This window comes from Crocuta crocuta, unplaced genomic scaffold (genome assembly GCF_008692635.1).
Source record: "Crocuta crocuta isolate KB4526 unplaced genomic scaffold, BGI_CrCroc_1.0 scaffold862, whole genome shotgun sequence".
In the NCBI taxonomy this organism is placed as follows: Eukaryota; Metazoa; Chordata; class Mammalia; order Carnivora; family Hyaenidae; genus Crocuta; species Crocuta crocuta.
In genome coordinates this window covers 47655-61177 of record NW_027529584.1, presented here as the reverse complement: position 1 = coordinate 61177, position 13523 = coordinate 47655, and the positions used below count along the sequence as shown (strand labels likewise).

Sequence of the window (13523 nt, the reverse complement as noted above, 5' to 3'; positions counted from 1 at the left end):
TGTCGGGCTATGGTCTGGGGTATGGGACGCGCCAGTCCCGGTTATGGTCCGGGTCACCCTTCTGGAGGCAGTGTGGTAGCGTCGCCGCAGCGAATGCTGGAAACGCTCAGGACACAGGGTGGGACGTGGAGGCGGCGCCGGGCAGGTGTTCTCGGGACCCCAGGGGACCGAGCAGGACTCAGCCCCTGAAAGGACGTGCAGCCAGAGCAGCCTCGGCACCACGCCTCGGCCTGAGAAGGGTCCGCCGCCCTCCGCTGTGCTGCTCGGGGGTGGGGCGTGGGGGGAGCAAGCAGCCCCTCTTTCTCGGCTGGCGAGCAGCCCTCCCAGGACTTCACGGCCCACACCGGGGCGCACGGTCACACCTCAGCCCGGCTGGAGGCCTGGTGATCTGGGGCGCAGGCCAGGGGTGCCCTTCCCTGCGCCTGCGTGGGCGTCCCGGGATCCACCGTCACAGATGACGTCAAAGAACACGCATCCCCTCCTGCTCTGCCCTCGATCCCCAGGGCCACCCTGTTCCCTTCCCTGGGGCCACCGGCGGCCCGAGTGCGGTGTGCACAGNGGGACGTGGAGGCGGCGCCGGGCAGGTGTTCTCGGGACCCCAGGGGACCGAGCAGGACTCAGCCCCTGAAAGGACGTGCAGCCAGAGCAGCCTCGGCACCACGCCTCGGCCTGAGAAGGGTCCGCCGCCCTCCGCTGTGCTGCTCGGGGGTGGGGCGTGGGGGGAGCAAGCAGCCCCTCTTTCTCGGCTGGCGAGCAGCCCTCCCAGGACTTCACGGCCCACACCGGGGCGCACGGTCACACCTCAGCCCGGCTGGAGGCCTGGTGATCTGGGGCGCAGGCCAGGGGCGCCCTTCCCTGCGCCTGCGTGGGCGTCCCGGGATCCACCGTCACAGATGACGTCAAAGAACACGCATCCCCTCCTGCTCTGCCCTCGATCCCCAGGGCCACCCTGTTCCCTTCCCTGGGGCCACCGGCGGCCCGAGTGCGGTGTGCACAGCTGCCGACCCCGTCTCCACGTGTTGTTAGCAAGAAGCGCACGTGCAGAAACGGCCACACCTCCTGGCACACAGCTCTGGAGTTTCACAAACGAGTAACCGTGTGGGTCAGGATGCTGAACAGGCCCAGCCCCTGCCGGGTCCCCATCCCCACTCCTCACCCCTCCCTGGACTCCAGCTCCTGCAGCCGCTGATTTGTCTTCCACCCACACAGTTCCGTGTCCACAAGAACGTGTGTGTGCATAGCAGTATTTGACTGACTTCACCAGCAAAGCCGTCTGAGCCTTAGATTTTGTTGTCTTCAGGCTCTGAACCAGCATCACGTGTCTGTAGTTGACACAGAACTATTTGGACCATGTATTCCTTTGTGAGTTTTGCAATTACTTTTTTGGAGACTGTCCAGACCGTGTCAAAAGTGCGTTCACAGAGTAGTTCGCTGCGTCCCCTTGCAGCCTGTGTGCCCATCAGGTGGTCTGTGCCCTCCCCTACTCCTCAGCTGGTGCCTGCCGTCCGCAGGCCCCCGCCCCTCCTCAGCTGCTCACACGAGAGGTTAATCAATCCTAAGGATAGTTTTCAAAGACACCACTGTTGGTTTGGTGGGTTTTCCTCTCTTGCATTTTTATTCTCGATTTTGTTGACATGGTCTCTTCTGATCCGCCAGTCACCTCATCCTCTGGCCGTGCCCTTCGTTTGCCCTTTGTTGTTTAACTTCTGAGAGCGTAGCCTTCGTCATTGGCTGAGGCCTTGACACAACTGTTTCGTGCTATGAATTTTCCTGTGAGCACAGATTTGGCTGTGTCTACGGTGTCTGCATGTTGCTCTCATTTTCAGGAAGCAAACATATTTTCTAACCTTCCTTGTGATTGTGACTTCTTCAAGCCACATACTGCTTTGAAGTGCATAGTTTGGTCCAGCTGCTTGGGGATTTTCCAGAGAATTTTCTGCTATTGATTTCTAATTGATTTTTTTTAATGATCTGAAAACATCCCTTTTTTCCCCTAATTTCAGTCCTTTTAAATTTGTGAAGCCTTGTTTCATGACCTAGCCTGTGGTCAATGTTGGTGAATGCCCCGTGTTTCCTTTAAAAGCGTCTATTCCCAACAGGTGTCTTCTAAATGTCAGTGAGGTCATGTTGGTGGTACGGATCAGGGCTTCTATGACTCTCTGACTTTTTTGCCCACTTGTCCCATGGGTTCATCAGAGAGGAAGGATGGTGATGTCCTCGGGTAATGGTGGATCTCTCTCCATTCAGGTCTACTGGGGTGTTTGGTGTATTTTGAAGCTCTGCTGTTAGGTGCTTATACGTTTAGGATCGTCTCATCTTCTCGGAAAACTGACCCTGTGTCCTTCCACGTCCCTGTTCCTGGTGGGAGTGTGTGTTGTGCTGAAGTCTGACCCGCTCCACTTTCCACGTGGCTTTCTTAGAGTTTGCAGGTCACAGGGTCATGCGTGTCCTTGCTGATGCTTGCTGTCGCTGGGCCTGGCATCCGAGGCAGGGCCTTGGTGCAGGGCTGAGGAGCTCGCCTTCCTGTGGGTGCCCCCGGAGAGTGGGTGTCACCCGCGGGAGGAGGTGCCGTGCAGGGCCCGGCTACTCTGGCCGGTGCCGGTGCCCTCACACCTTCGTGGCTCCATCTGGGAAGATGCGACTCTCATGGGTTTTAGTCCCCAGTCCTGTTCTGTGTGCAGAGAAGTGCACTGTCCGTCCCCGTGACCCTGCTCACGTGGTCCAGTGTCTGCTGGTTCCAGGGCAGCCTCTTGTGGAAGTGTGGCATCTGCGTGTTTCGTAGATGGACGGAGGAGCCACACGGAGCCCAGCAGCCGGCGTGGCTGGCTGTCCTCGAGGCCCTGGGAGCATCAGGCTACGAGGCAGGGCTTTAGTGCCTCAGACTAACAGGGTTGAGTGGCCCCGGCTGTGCTCTCTGGTCTCTGCTGGGTGCCCCCATCCCTGCGTGCAGGGTGGACCGTGCATCCCAGAAACTGCCTCTGAGCCACTGTCCCTGCAGCTTGGCCGTCAGGCTTGGAGCCACCCCGGAGATGCGCCCGTGAGCCTTTCCTGTCCCGCCCTCGGCTTCTGTGGCAGAGCCTCAACCGCACTGCATCACTCTACGTCTGCGTGGGGGTGGCAGCGAAAGTGCCACCGGTGCGTGCTTCCCTACGGGACGTGGGCCCCTCCGGGATGGCCACGTTTCTCATCTGCTCTGTCCATGGCTGACAGTACCATTAAAGCTGAATGTAAAACAAAGCGAAACTACCACCTTTTAGTGTGTCCATCTTTAGGAAAGCTTTCCCCAAGGACCCACCTTTGGCTGGAGAAAGACCTGTCTTTGCCGATAAGTCAAAGTTGTGACTTTGGGAGGAAGCATGGAGACACCATCTGAGGAATTAAAAAATACAGAGTTACACCGAAGAAAAGTGTAATCGTTGGTACTCTTACCATAAGAAGGAATCATCACAGTTAATGTTGAGCAAGTTTGTTTCCAGCCACTTTAAGAAGGGCTACGAGTCCCATTGATCTGTAACAAAGTAAAACGTTAAAAAAAAAAAAAAGCAAAATCCCTTTGGCTGTTATGTCTTCTCCTCTCTCTGGAGGTAACCAGTCTGGGGAGTTCTCAGTAATTCATGTGTAAGTTATGGCTAAGTTCAAGGAGAACACATGATCTTGTTCTGCTTCACACTCCATGCGCCCCGACTGCCCCCCCACTGTGCCTCCTCTNTGCCCCGACTGCACCCTGACTGCCTCCCAAGCCCCACCTGCGCCCTGGCCCCGACTGCCCTCCGTGCCCTGACTACGCCTGCGCCCCAACTGTGCCCTGCACCCTGACTGTGCCCTGGCCCCAACTGTGCCTCGCATCTCCACTGCCCCCCGTACCCTGACTGTGCCCCGTGCACAACGCATTAGGGCTCTGTTTTACCCATGTTGATCCGCATCTCTCACCGACACACTGCATTTTGTCACGTCTCTGCCATGCTTTGCTCACCCAGTGCCCCATGGCGGGCACGGGGCTGCTTTAATGTTCTGTGGCATCACCTGTCGTTCAGCAAGGACCCCTGGGCATGTCCCCTGGGAGCTTGTTGTCCCTGCAGAGCTCTCTGGAGGTGAGGCTTGGTCCCAGGTCCGGGATGAGCACGTCTTGTTTTTTGGGCACACGCTCCAGAGTGTGTGAGCCGGGCGGTTCCTCGCTCTCCTGTCCGGGTCCTGTGCTGCCCGGCAGCACCAGCACGTCCACTCTCTCAGCCGGCTGCTCCTCTCTCCTGTGTCCCCAGCTCCGGAGAAGGGGTCTGGTCCAGCCAGGGCTGTGTGCTCATGGAAGGGAACCTCAGCTACTCCGTCTGCCGCTGCACCCACCTCACCAACTTCGCCATCCTGATGCAGGTGGTCCCGCTGGAGGTAAGAGCCAGGCGCCGGGGTTCGCGGACCCGACAGAGTGTGGGCAGGTGGGGCCCGTTACCTGCGAGTCCCAGGGGCGTTTTAGCCGCAGCAGGGTGGACGGCAGCCTCTGCTCGTCAGGGAGACCCTGTGATTAGGGACATAGGGGAGGCTCTACTCCTTTGGCAAACAAAACAAAACTTTGCTGCAAGCATCCTAAGGCAGCACCTGTGCAGACCCCAGATCCTTCTCAAAGATCCCTGTGCAGATGGGAGGGCAGGTGTGCCAGCATTTTCTGCCTTCAGTCACCGGGCTGGGAAGCCTGTGCTGCGGGAGAGTTGGGGTGTGTCCAGCACAGCAGGGGGATGTCCTCAGCTGTAACCAGGGTGCATAAGTGTCCAGAGAGGGCATCAGGTGGTGACACACAGGTGCACATCTACACTGCGTTCTCTGAGCGTTTCTGCCGAGGGCCGAGGGACGGGGCTGCAGGCGGAGCTCTGGAATGTTTCCAGACCTGACTTACAGCTCCAGGGTTAGCAAGTGCTGTGGCGGGGAAGGGGATTTCCAGAACCTTCTGCCATCCTCCTCTCTCAGTGGGGCCATGACCTTCCCTGGAGTCTCAGGTTAAGAGAGGACGAGGGCCCTCCTGCCTGCGTTTCTCTGCTTTGGAATATTTAATCTTTATCTCCTGCCAGGCTGCACAGTTGGCCCTAAGAGCTAGACCTCCATTTATTGGTTTAAGGCAGGCAGAGCTTGGAAGAGAAAAAAGTGTTCTTTTAAAAACGCAGATGCGTCAAGATAGGATCTTCTGAGCTGTTATCAGTCCCTGACCCCTGCGTGTGAATGACTTCCTTGGCTTCAAGAGCCCAGAGGACACGGAATTTCGCCGGTGCTGGCAGGCAGATGGGAGGAGGCAGGGATGGGTCCTAAGGCCTCGGAAAACCAGGCACCCGTTCAGGCCCGTTTGATTCCAGCCCAGACTGGGTTTTGGAGACTGAAACGTCTGACCTACAGCTTTGATTTCTGGCTCCCGCTGAAGTCGGGGCTTGCGTGGTGCTGGGCTGAGCAGAGGCCTCCTGCCCCAGCACCCCCACTCCTGGCCCCCACTCATCGGGACAGGTCCCCAGAGCCCCCAGGCCCCTGGGCCGCGCTGGGGAACTGAACTGGGGTCTGGACGCCCCACCTCTGCTGCCACGGCCTGCTCCACCCAGCCCCCCTTGGCATGTCCAGTCCACGGGGTTGTGCGGCCCCTGCCCTGGCGAGAACCTGGTGCGTGCAGGCCCGCGGAAGTCTCGTTGGGCCTGGCTTGGCTCCCGGTACCCCAGGTTGTCCCCTCAAGGCTGTGGCTCCGCGTCTGTGACCACTCCGCGTGGCACCCGCCCCGGGGGTTCGGTGGGAAACTAGAGGAACAGTGCGGTTCTGCCTTACAGTTTGTGTGCTGGTGGGAGGCGTAACGGCGGGTGAACGCGGAGGTGACCTCGGCAGCGGCGAGGGAAGGGGCGTGAAGACGCACGTGGGGACGGGCAGCGCTTGTGATGGTGCGGTGGGGAGGGTCCGGGGCAGAAGAATGCTCCCGGCCACGGAGCAGCAAGGGCAGGTGCGGGAGGCGGGAGGGGCTGGGGCAGTGCTGGGGGGAGGCAGGAGGCTCCTGCGTCTGTAGGTCGGGCCCTGGATTTAGTGTCCGGACGGTGACTGCTTATAGAGGTTCCAGCGGGGGGTGGGGGTGGGGTCCCCTGGGGTCCCCCAGGCACACGGGGAGCAGAACCAGGCACCTACCTGTCAGGTGTCCTTCAAGCGGGAGCATTCAGAACTTTGCTGGGCGGTGCTGTCACGGGCTTGCGCGCGCCTGGTGCTCTGCACGGTAAATCTGAGTCCAGGCAGGTGTGACCCCCAGGCTGTCCCAGTGGGAGTGACGCGTGGGCAACAGCCTCCCTTCAGGTGCCGGGCACCCCTTTCCTTTCTGGTCCCTGCCCCCCCGGGCCCTCTGTCACCCCCTGGTCCCTGCCCCCGGGGCCCTCTGTCACCCCCTGATCCCTGCCCCCGGGGCCCTCTGTCACCCCCTGGTCCCTGCCCCCCGGGCCCTCTGTCACCCCTGGTCCCTGCCCCCCCGGGCCCTCTGTCACCCCTGGTCCCTGCCCCCCGGGCCCTCTGTCACCCCTGGTCCCTGCCCCCCAGGCCCTCTGTCACCCCTGGTCCCTGCCCCCCGGGCCCTCTGTCACCCCCTAGTCCCTGCCCCCCTGGGCCCTCTGTCACCCCCTGGTCCCTGCCCCCCGGGCCCTCTGTCACCCCCTGGTCCCTGGCCCTAGAACGTATGTGTCTGTGGGCAGGGACAGTCCCCAGGGTGCTGTGGCCAGGTCCCCTCATTTACAAATGGAGACAGTGAGGCCAGATGTGGGGGTGGGCTGGGCTCAGTCATTCATCCAACAAGGAACTACTGGGTTTGAGGTGACGACCCCAGGCTTTCGAGACCTCGCTCTGGGCCTAGGGAGCACAGCAGTGGGTCTGGCACGGCGCTCGGGATTTTAACTGGGGACACAGACGCTCTGCACTTGAACGCTCGCTCTGGCCTGTGGTGTTGAGGGCGATGTGGAAACCAGGTGGGGTTGGGGAGGGAGCTGTTTGGAGGAGGGCAGCCCTTGGGGGCCTCCCGGAGAAGCTGGGGTGGCCGAGCGGCCTCAGGGAGGAGGGCGCAGCCACAGAGGCCTGGGGGAAGGAGCAGGTGCGAGGCTGGTGCACAGCAGGCGGTGGGGGGGCGGGGGGTGGAGGCTGGGTGCTCCTGGCACAGGTGCCGGGGCTCATAGCGGAGCTTCAGGCTCAAGTGCAGGGGGAAGAGAGGTAGCTGAAGTCAGGGGAGACGGGAGCGAGCAGCAGGTCAAGAGCGCGATGGGGGGGGACAGGTGCCCGCTGGGCGACCCGCTGAAGCTGCTCTCTCTCCCCTCACAGGTGAGGGCCTTGGGGACTTCCCCCGGGTCACCCGGGGGCAGGTCCTATCATCAGGGCCCTGCCCCCTGGAAAGGCCATGGATTGGGAGGGGGAGTCGCAGGCAGGAAGTGGGCTCCAGGAAGCTGGTGGGACCCGGGGGGGGGTGTGGGGGGGAGGCAGCCAGGCCAGTCAGCTGAAAACACCAGGCACAGAGCATTTATGTTACAAATGTGTCACCACTCAGTGTAGGTGACACCAGATTTGGACAGTCTGTGGGTGTTCGTGGAAGCAAATCATATCTACTCGTAACTGGGAAAGGTTGATTTGAAAATGATTCAAAATTATCCATGCTAAAAATGAACATTCTCAGGAACATTAAAACATTAAGGCAGTTATCACACAGATGCCTAATGTGTGGCGGTGGATTTAGTAGGAGCAATGGGACTGGCTTCCTCCCACTGTCCTGAGCACCTCCCGGGGTGGGTCTGGGCCAGGGTCTCCTGGGAGCTCACGGCTGCACCTCCCCTCCCCTCTGCACCTCTCCACCTCTCCCTGGCCGCGCCCCTGCCGTGGACCCCCCTCCACGTGTTGTCTGAGGCAGTGGGGCCAGGATCCCGAGGTATATTCCAGCCTCTCTCTGCTCGCTCTTCTCCATGGGGCACCCGCCGTTCGTCAGCAGGGCCCTGGGGCGGGAGCACCATAGACCCCCTCCCACCACGTGCCGATCACGCAGAGTCCACGTCCTGGAGACCCTGGCATGGTCCCCTGGTGGCTGGTTTGCAGGGGCCCCTTTGACCCAGAGCATCAGTCACCCCGGCTGTGGCTGGCTGGCTTTGGTGGCTGTCATTCCATCCGACCTCACGTTCTTTTGTTTGGAACCATCTTAGTTAGTGTGTAGCCGATACACGTGTGTGTCTTAATCAGGTGGCAAAAAGGGAGGCAGCGTCACCCGCCATCTGTCCCCTGGTCCCCTGATGCCGCTCCTGCGAAGTCACACCTGTTCCAGTGTCCCCTTCCTCCTGGAATTGCTTCCCTACTCCACGCGCGTGTATGCCCCCCCCCCCCACGGGCTCAGGGCCACCTCTCCCGGTGCAGTTCGTCCCCACGTGCGCCCACGCCTCCGCCTCATCCTTGCCGCACCCGCTGCCAACCGCAGACCAGGAGCCGGGCTCTGAGCCTACTTGCCCGGTCACTGCCGGGGGCTCCGCTGGCTTCCTGGCAGTGCACCGTCTGGGGCACACTTCTCTAGGTGACTTCCTGGCAGGGGGTGGGGGGCACTCACACTGCTCTCGGGGGTCCTGTACCAGCCTAAGCTCCTCCGGCAGCAGACAGAAATGGGTGACTTTGTTGTAAATGTGAATCCCAAAAACACATCTCCACCGCTTCCCGAGGTAAGTACGTTTCAGGTGGGGGGAAATAGCCCCACCTGTAGACCTGGGGCCGTGTTCATCATCCGTCACGACGCCAGGCACCTCCCGGAAACTCATTTTCTGTATCTTTAAAATTAGCAAAACCCAATTCATTAAGATTCCCAAGAAATTAGTTTTTCCCTATCAGATGAAATTATCTTCAGGTTAATTTTGGAACAGTAGGTGTCACGAGTAGGTGAGGAGAAGAACAGGAGAGACTGCGCGGCCCAGAGCCGGTCCCTGGGAAGCCCAGCGGCTGAGACAACTTGGTGTCGACGTAAACCCGGGAAAGCAGATAATCAGAACGGAGCCCAGACTCTTTCCCACACACCCGTGAGAGTCTATGTCGTAGAATTCAGAGAATGAGGAGGGAAGAGGCCATGTAAAAGCGTGAAGTGAGCATTCCCAGCCCCGTCTGTAGTGGAGAGAACAGAATAACGGAAACAGGAGTGCGCAGGCCCCGACTCCTCTACGCCACGGAGGACGGCGCGCCTCGGCCACCTCCCCGCGCCCCCCCCGTGTTGGCAGGAGTAGGGGTCCCCCGAGGACAGACGTGCAGTGGTGAGGGTCCGACTGACCTGGAGGCATTTCCACGGCATGGGCACATGAAAAGGCAGGGTGGGCATAGCGCACAAGTATCTCCTCTTTATAAAGCCACGTGAGGTCCCCGGGCACGTGCTCACCCACGTGAAGTGACGTCCCTCTGCATGATCGGAAGAAAGGTACAGAGGTGCCTTCTGGGCTGATGGGGTTGGGGGACGCTGGACCGCAGCCCCGGCCCGTGTGCTGAACCCCTGTGCGTGCATCTGTGCGGAGTGAGGGAACGTGACTGAGTAACAAAATTAGTCTGGAGAGGCCGCCTGCAAGGCCGCTCGCGGGCACGGGGCTTCCCTCCTCCCGACACCCAGTGGCTTGGAGCCTGGCGCTGGGCAGAGGCCGCGTGAGGGTGAGTGGGTCCATGCTGCAGGAGACCAGGGAGCCTTCTCCCCCGACGCCAGGTGTGCCCACGTCAGTAGTAAGCCTGACTCGTGCCCACGTAGCAGCTTGGGCGCACAGGCCTGTTCGCCAGGTTCAAGGGCAGGTAGAGGGGTGCCGCACTTGGCACTGCTCAGGACTGGCCAACAGAGGCACCGGGGATGGAGGAGCTGGGCCCTGCAGTGGTGGGTGCTGCGTGGCCTGCCCAGCCAGGCCCCGGGCAGGGGTGCGGCCACAGGAGCCACGTGGCCGACTCAGGTGAATCCCTAGGAAGGGAAATTGGAGCCGGCAGCATTTGGTGGGGGACAACGGGCTGACGTTGCAGAGACCGTAGGGACGAGCCAGTCCCACCTGTTTCCAGGCCCCCCACCCGAGATGCACATTCCAGGGGGACAGTCTGGCTGGCTGTACAGTGAGGGGCAGTCCCACCAAGGCTGCCCTGTGGCAGGGAAGTGGTGGGCACAGCCCCGAGCTGGCAGCTGCCCAGAGGCCCCCTCAGTGCCCCATGCCTGCACGTGCAGCCACCCAGAGGCCCCTCCAGGGTCAGCTGTCCTGGGGTGGGGGGGCGGGGGGTCACAGTGAAGGAGCAGGTCTGTAAGGCAGAGCCGCAAACCCCGGCCCCGGTCTGGAGGCCGGCCGGTGGGCCTGCTTCCTTCAGCCCGTTTGTCGGAATTTCAAAGGTCAGAGAAATTATTTAAAATTTTTGAGTTTGGTTTCCTTAAAAAAAAAAGTCAGGGTGGGAGCTCCGGTTCACCACCTCCCTGCACCGGGGGCTAAGCCTCTCTGCCCCCTCAGGGTTCGCGCTGTTGTTCCGCTGCTCAGAGACGGCAGAGTCTCTCTCGCGCTTTCCTAGGCTGGGAAATGACATATCGGCTCAAAGGGGCTTTTGCAAAAAATAAACAAAGGAAGGTAAAGGTATTTCTTTTTGGAAGGAGAGCTGCACTTGGTTATGACGACAGCAGGCTCCCAGCGGCCTCACGCGTTTATGCGAAATGCCCTCTCGGGAGCCTGGGAGTCTGTGGTCTGTGACTCAGAGGAGCCCGTGTCCCGAAGCAAACTCCAGGCTTTTCTGGGTGTTTCTAAATCTGGCCGCAGGGCGGGATGGGGAGGACATCACTGGGGCACACCATGCGGCATGAGGCCGGGAGCTGCAGGGTGTGTGTGTGTGCACAAGGGTGAGTGTGTGCACGTGTGTGCGACTCTGTGTGGGCAAGTGTGTATGTGTGTGCACATGTGTGCAGGCAGGCGAGTGTCTATAAGTGTGTGTGCAGGAGGAGAGTGTCTGTGTACATTTGTGCTGGTGGGTGAGTAGGTGTATGTGTATACATGTGTGTGCACCTGTGTGTGGGTGGGCAAGTGTAGTGTGTGTGCACCTGTGTGGGTGGGCGAGTGTAGTGTGTGTACATGTGTGTGCATGTGGACTGGTGCATGTGTGCACGTGTATACATGTGTGTGTGCAGGTGGGGAGTGTGCACCTGTGTGCGTGCATCTGGGCGTGTGTGTGTGCAGGCTGGGTGCACGTGTGTGTGTGTGGAGGGCTCTCCTCTCCCCAGCACCCCGTCCCTCAGGCCCCTCCCCACTCTGCCCCAGGTACAGGACCCACACTCGCCGGCCACCCTGCCAGGTGCGGCCACGCGGGCGGGGACTCTGGCCTTGCCGCCGGGGAGGGGGCGCCGGTGGCTGTAGCCTGCGGACCTAACGTCACGCCCGCGCTGGGGCTGTCCTGGTGGCCCCGGTGGGCCTGTCACGAACTGGCCGTGCAGGCAGAGCACCGGGTGCACCGTCGGGAAGCAGGTGCCTTCCTCGGGCGGTCCCTCTGCGCGTATCACTTTCTTGTGTGAGCACCTACTGTGTGTGGCTCTGTCCCCATCGCCAGGTGCAGTCAGCAGGGCCCCACGCTGGCTCCTGGTCAGCCAGCATGGCTCCAGCCCGTGCCGGCTCCGAGCTTGGCCTCCCCAGCTGTGACACGGGGGCCTCTCCCTGTGGAGCCGTGCTAGGGATCACACCCCGCCCTGAGCACTGGGTTCTGAGCACCCAGCCCCAAGAACTGAGCCCCGAGCACCCAGCCTAAGGAGCATGAGGGTGCCCAGGGGTGACCAGGCGGCTGAGGAGCCCGGAGGCCTCCCAGGGGGGCAGGAGTGGAGTGTGTGCCGCCCGGGTCAGCACTGAGCCTCCCCTGCTTCACTCTTGAGGGATGGTGGAGTCCTGTGCCCCTGCAGGACCGTCTCCCTGTCGATGCCCCTCCTATCCCTTCCCCCCTCCCCCCTCCCTCCAGCTCTCCCTCCTTGGCTCCCCGCTCTGGTGGCCTTGCTGCCTCTCTGGGGCGAGCATGCTGCCTGAGCTCGGCGCCTGTAGCCCCGTCCCTGCCCTCAGGACCCCTGTCACGCAGGGAGGCCCCCGTGCTCACCCGGGATGTGCGTAAACAGGCCCTGGAGGTGGGATGGGAACGTGAGGGTAAAAAGCCCCACCGGGGAGGCAGCAGCTCTTCCATCGGCCGGTGACAGAGGGCCCTGCGGTCCGGCCTCAGCGCCTCGCTGGAGTCAGCCCCTCCCTCTGCTCCCTCCTCCCACCAGACTCACGTTGTTGCTGCTAGAGGAGAAGCACCTATTGCTTCACTTACTGTAGATTTTTCTGGAAGAAGCCTATGCTCGGTGCCATGTGGGGGCTCAAGCTGCCCCATAGAGGGAGGCTGACAGTGGCCTCAGGACCCTTGCACTCCTCGGGCTGGGACGGAGGGTGGTGGCGGGAGCAGGGATGCAGGGTGACGAGCCAGGGGGAGCAGGGCTGCGGGGTGACCCGCCGGGGGGAGCAGGGATGCAGGGTGACGAGCCAGGGAGCAGGGATGCCCCCGTCCAGGAGGGTCTGACGTGAGGGATCTGGAGGCCCGGGGCTCGGTGGGGTCGGGCGGTCAGCTCCGGGCTGCCAGGCAGAGCAGAGTGTCAGAGGCACCCCGACTCCCTGNGGGGGTCCTGCAGGAGTGTGGCGGGCCGGGACAGGAGGGCACAGATGCTCCGTGTCCTAAGATGGGACACGCGCAGGGAGAAGGCCACGGCACGGAGAGCGGAGGTGTCTCCCGCGGGAGGCGTGAGCGTGTGGCCTCTGTTCTGCCCACAGGGGAGCGTGGCGGAAAGACCCCGGGGGCTGCGGCTCCGTGTGCAGAGCGGCCTCGCTGCCCCCGGGCCCCTGGCCTCCGCGTGGAGACATTCAGGCGCCCGCAGCCCTCGGCCTGTGTCTGTGTGGGCGAGCGCGTCCCTCCCGGGGGACCCTGGGGCTGCTGTCCCGTCCGTGGGGCCTGCTCTGACCCGCCTCCTGCAGTGGGGGGTCTGGCGGCTGGTGGGCTGGGTCCCCGTCCCCCCCACAGCCTCCCCTGACAGGATGTGTGGACTGTGCAGCACAGTGTTGAAGCCCCCCCCCGCCCCCCACTGCACCTAAAGGTGGGATCACACAGCCTCTGTCTGCGTCCCGGGGGCTGGCGGCCTCCCAGCCCGACCGCTGGCCGCAGGGGCAGGGCCGTGAGCTCCATGCCTCCCAGGACGTGGCTGCCCAGCGCCGGGCACGGCGGGAACGTGTTCGCAGACCCCGCTGTGCTGGGGCCCGGGCCCTGGGTCCCCGTCAGCTGGGGCTCCGGCGGGAGGTGAGGAGAGGTGCTCTCCTGGCCCTGGCCTGTGACCGTGCCGTGGGCCTTGGGCTTGGCCGTCCTGCTGGGGGAGGGGGTCCTGTCCTGACTCTTGCCCGATGGCGCCTCCCTCCCCTTCGTTAACACGTCCGGGAATGACACGTCCTGCTCCTGAGAGGCTGCGGCGGCTTCTGCATTTCCAGCTGCCTCAGACTAGCGCACAAGCCGTGTGCCTGAGG

The 13523-nt window shown here is 62.1% G+C and overlaps 1 protein-coding gene across 1 annotated transcript in view; it reads left to right on the top strand.

Annotated features, from left to right (window-relative positions):
- Nucleotides 1–13523, top strand: part of ADGRD1 (adhesion G protein-coupled receptor D1) — a 121247-nt gene that overhangs the window by 78455 nt on the left and 29269 nt on the right. Inside the window, exon 16 of the mRNA XM_077761709.1 lies at nucleotides 4260–4383. Within this exon, the coding sequence (XP_077617835.1) occupies nucleotides 4260–4383 (124 nt within the window). The remainder of the gene's footprint in view (nucleotides 1–4259; nucleotides 4384–13523) is intronic.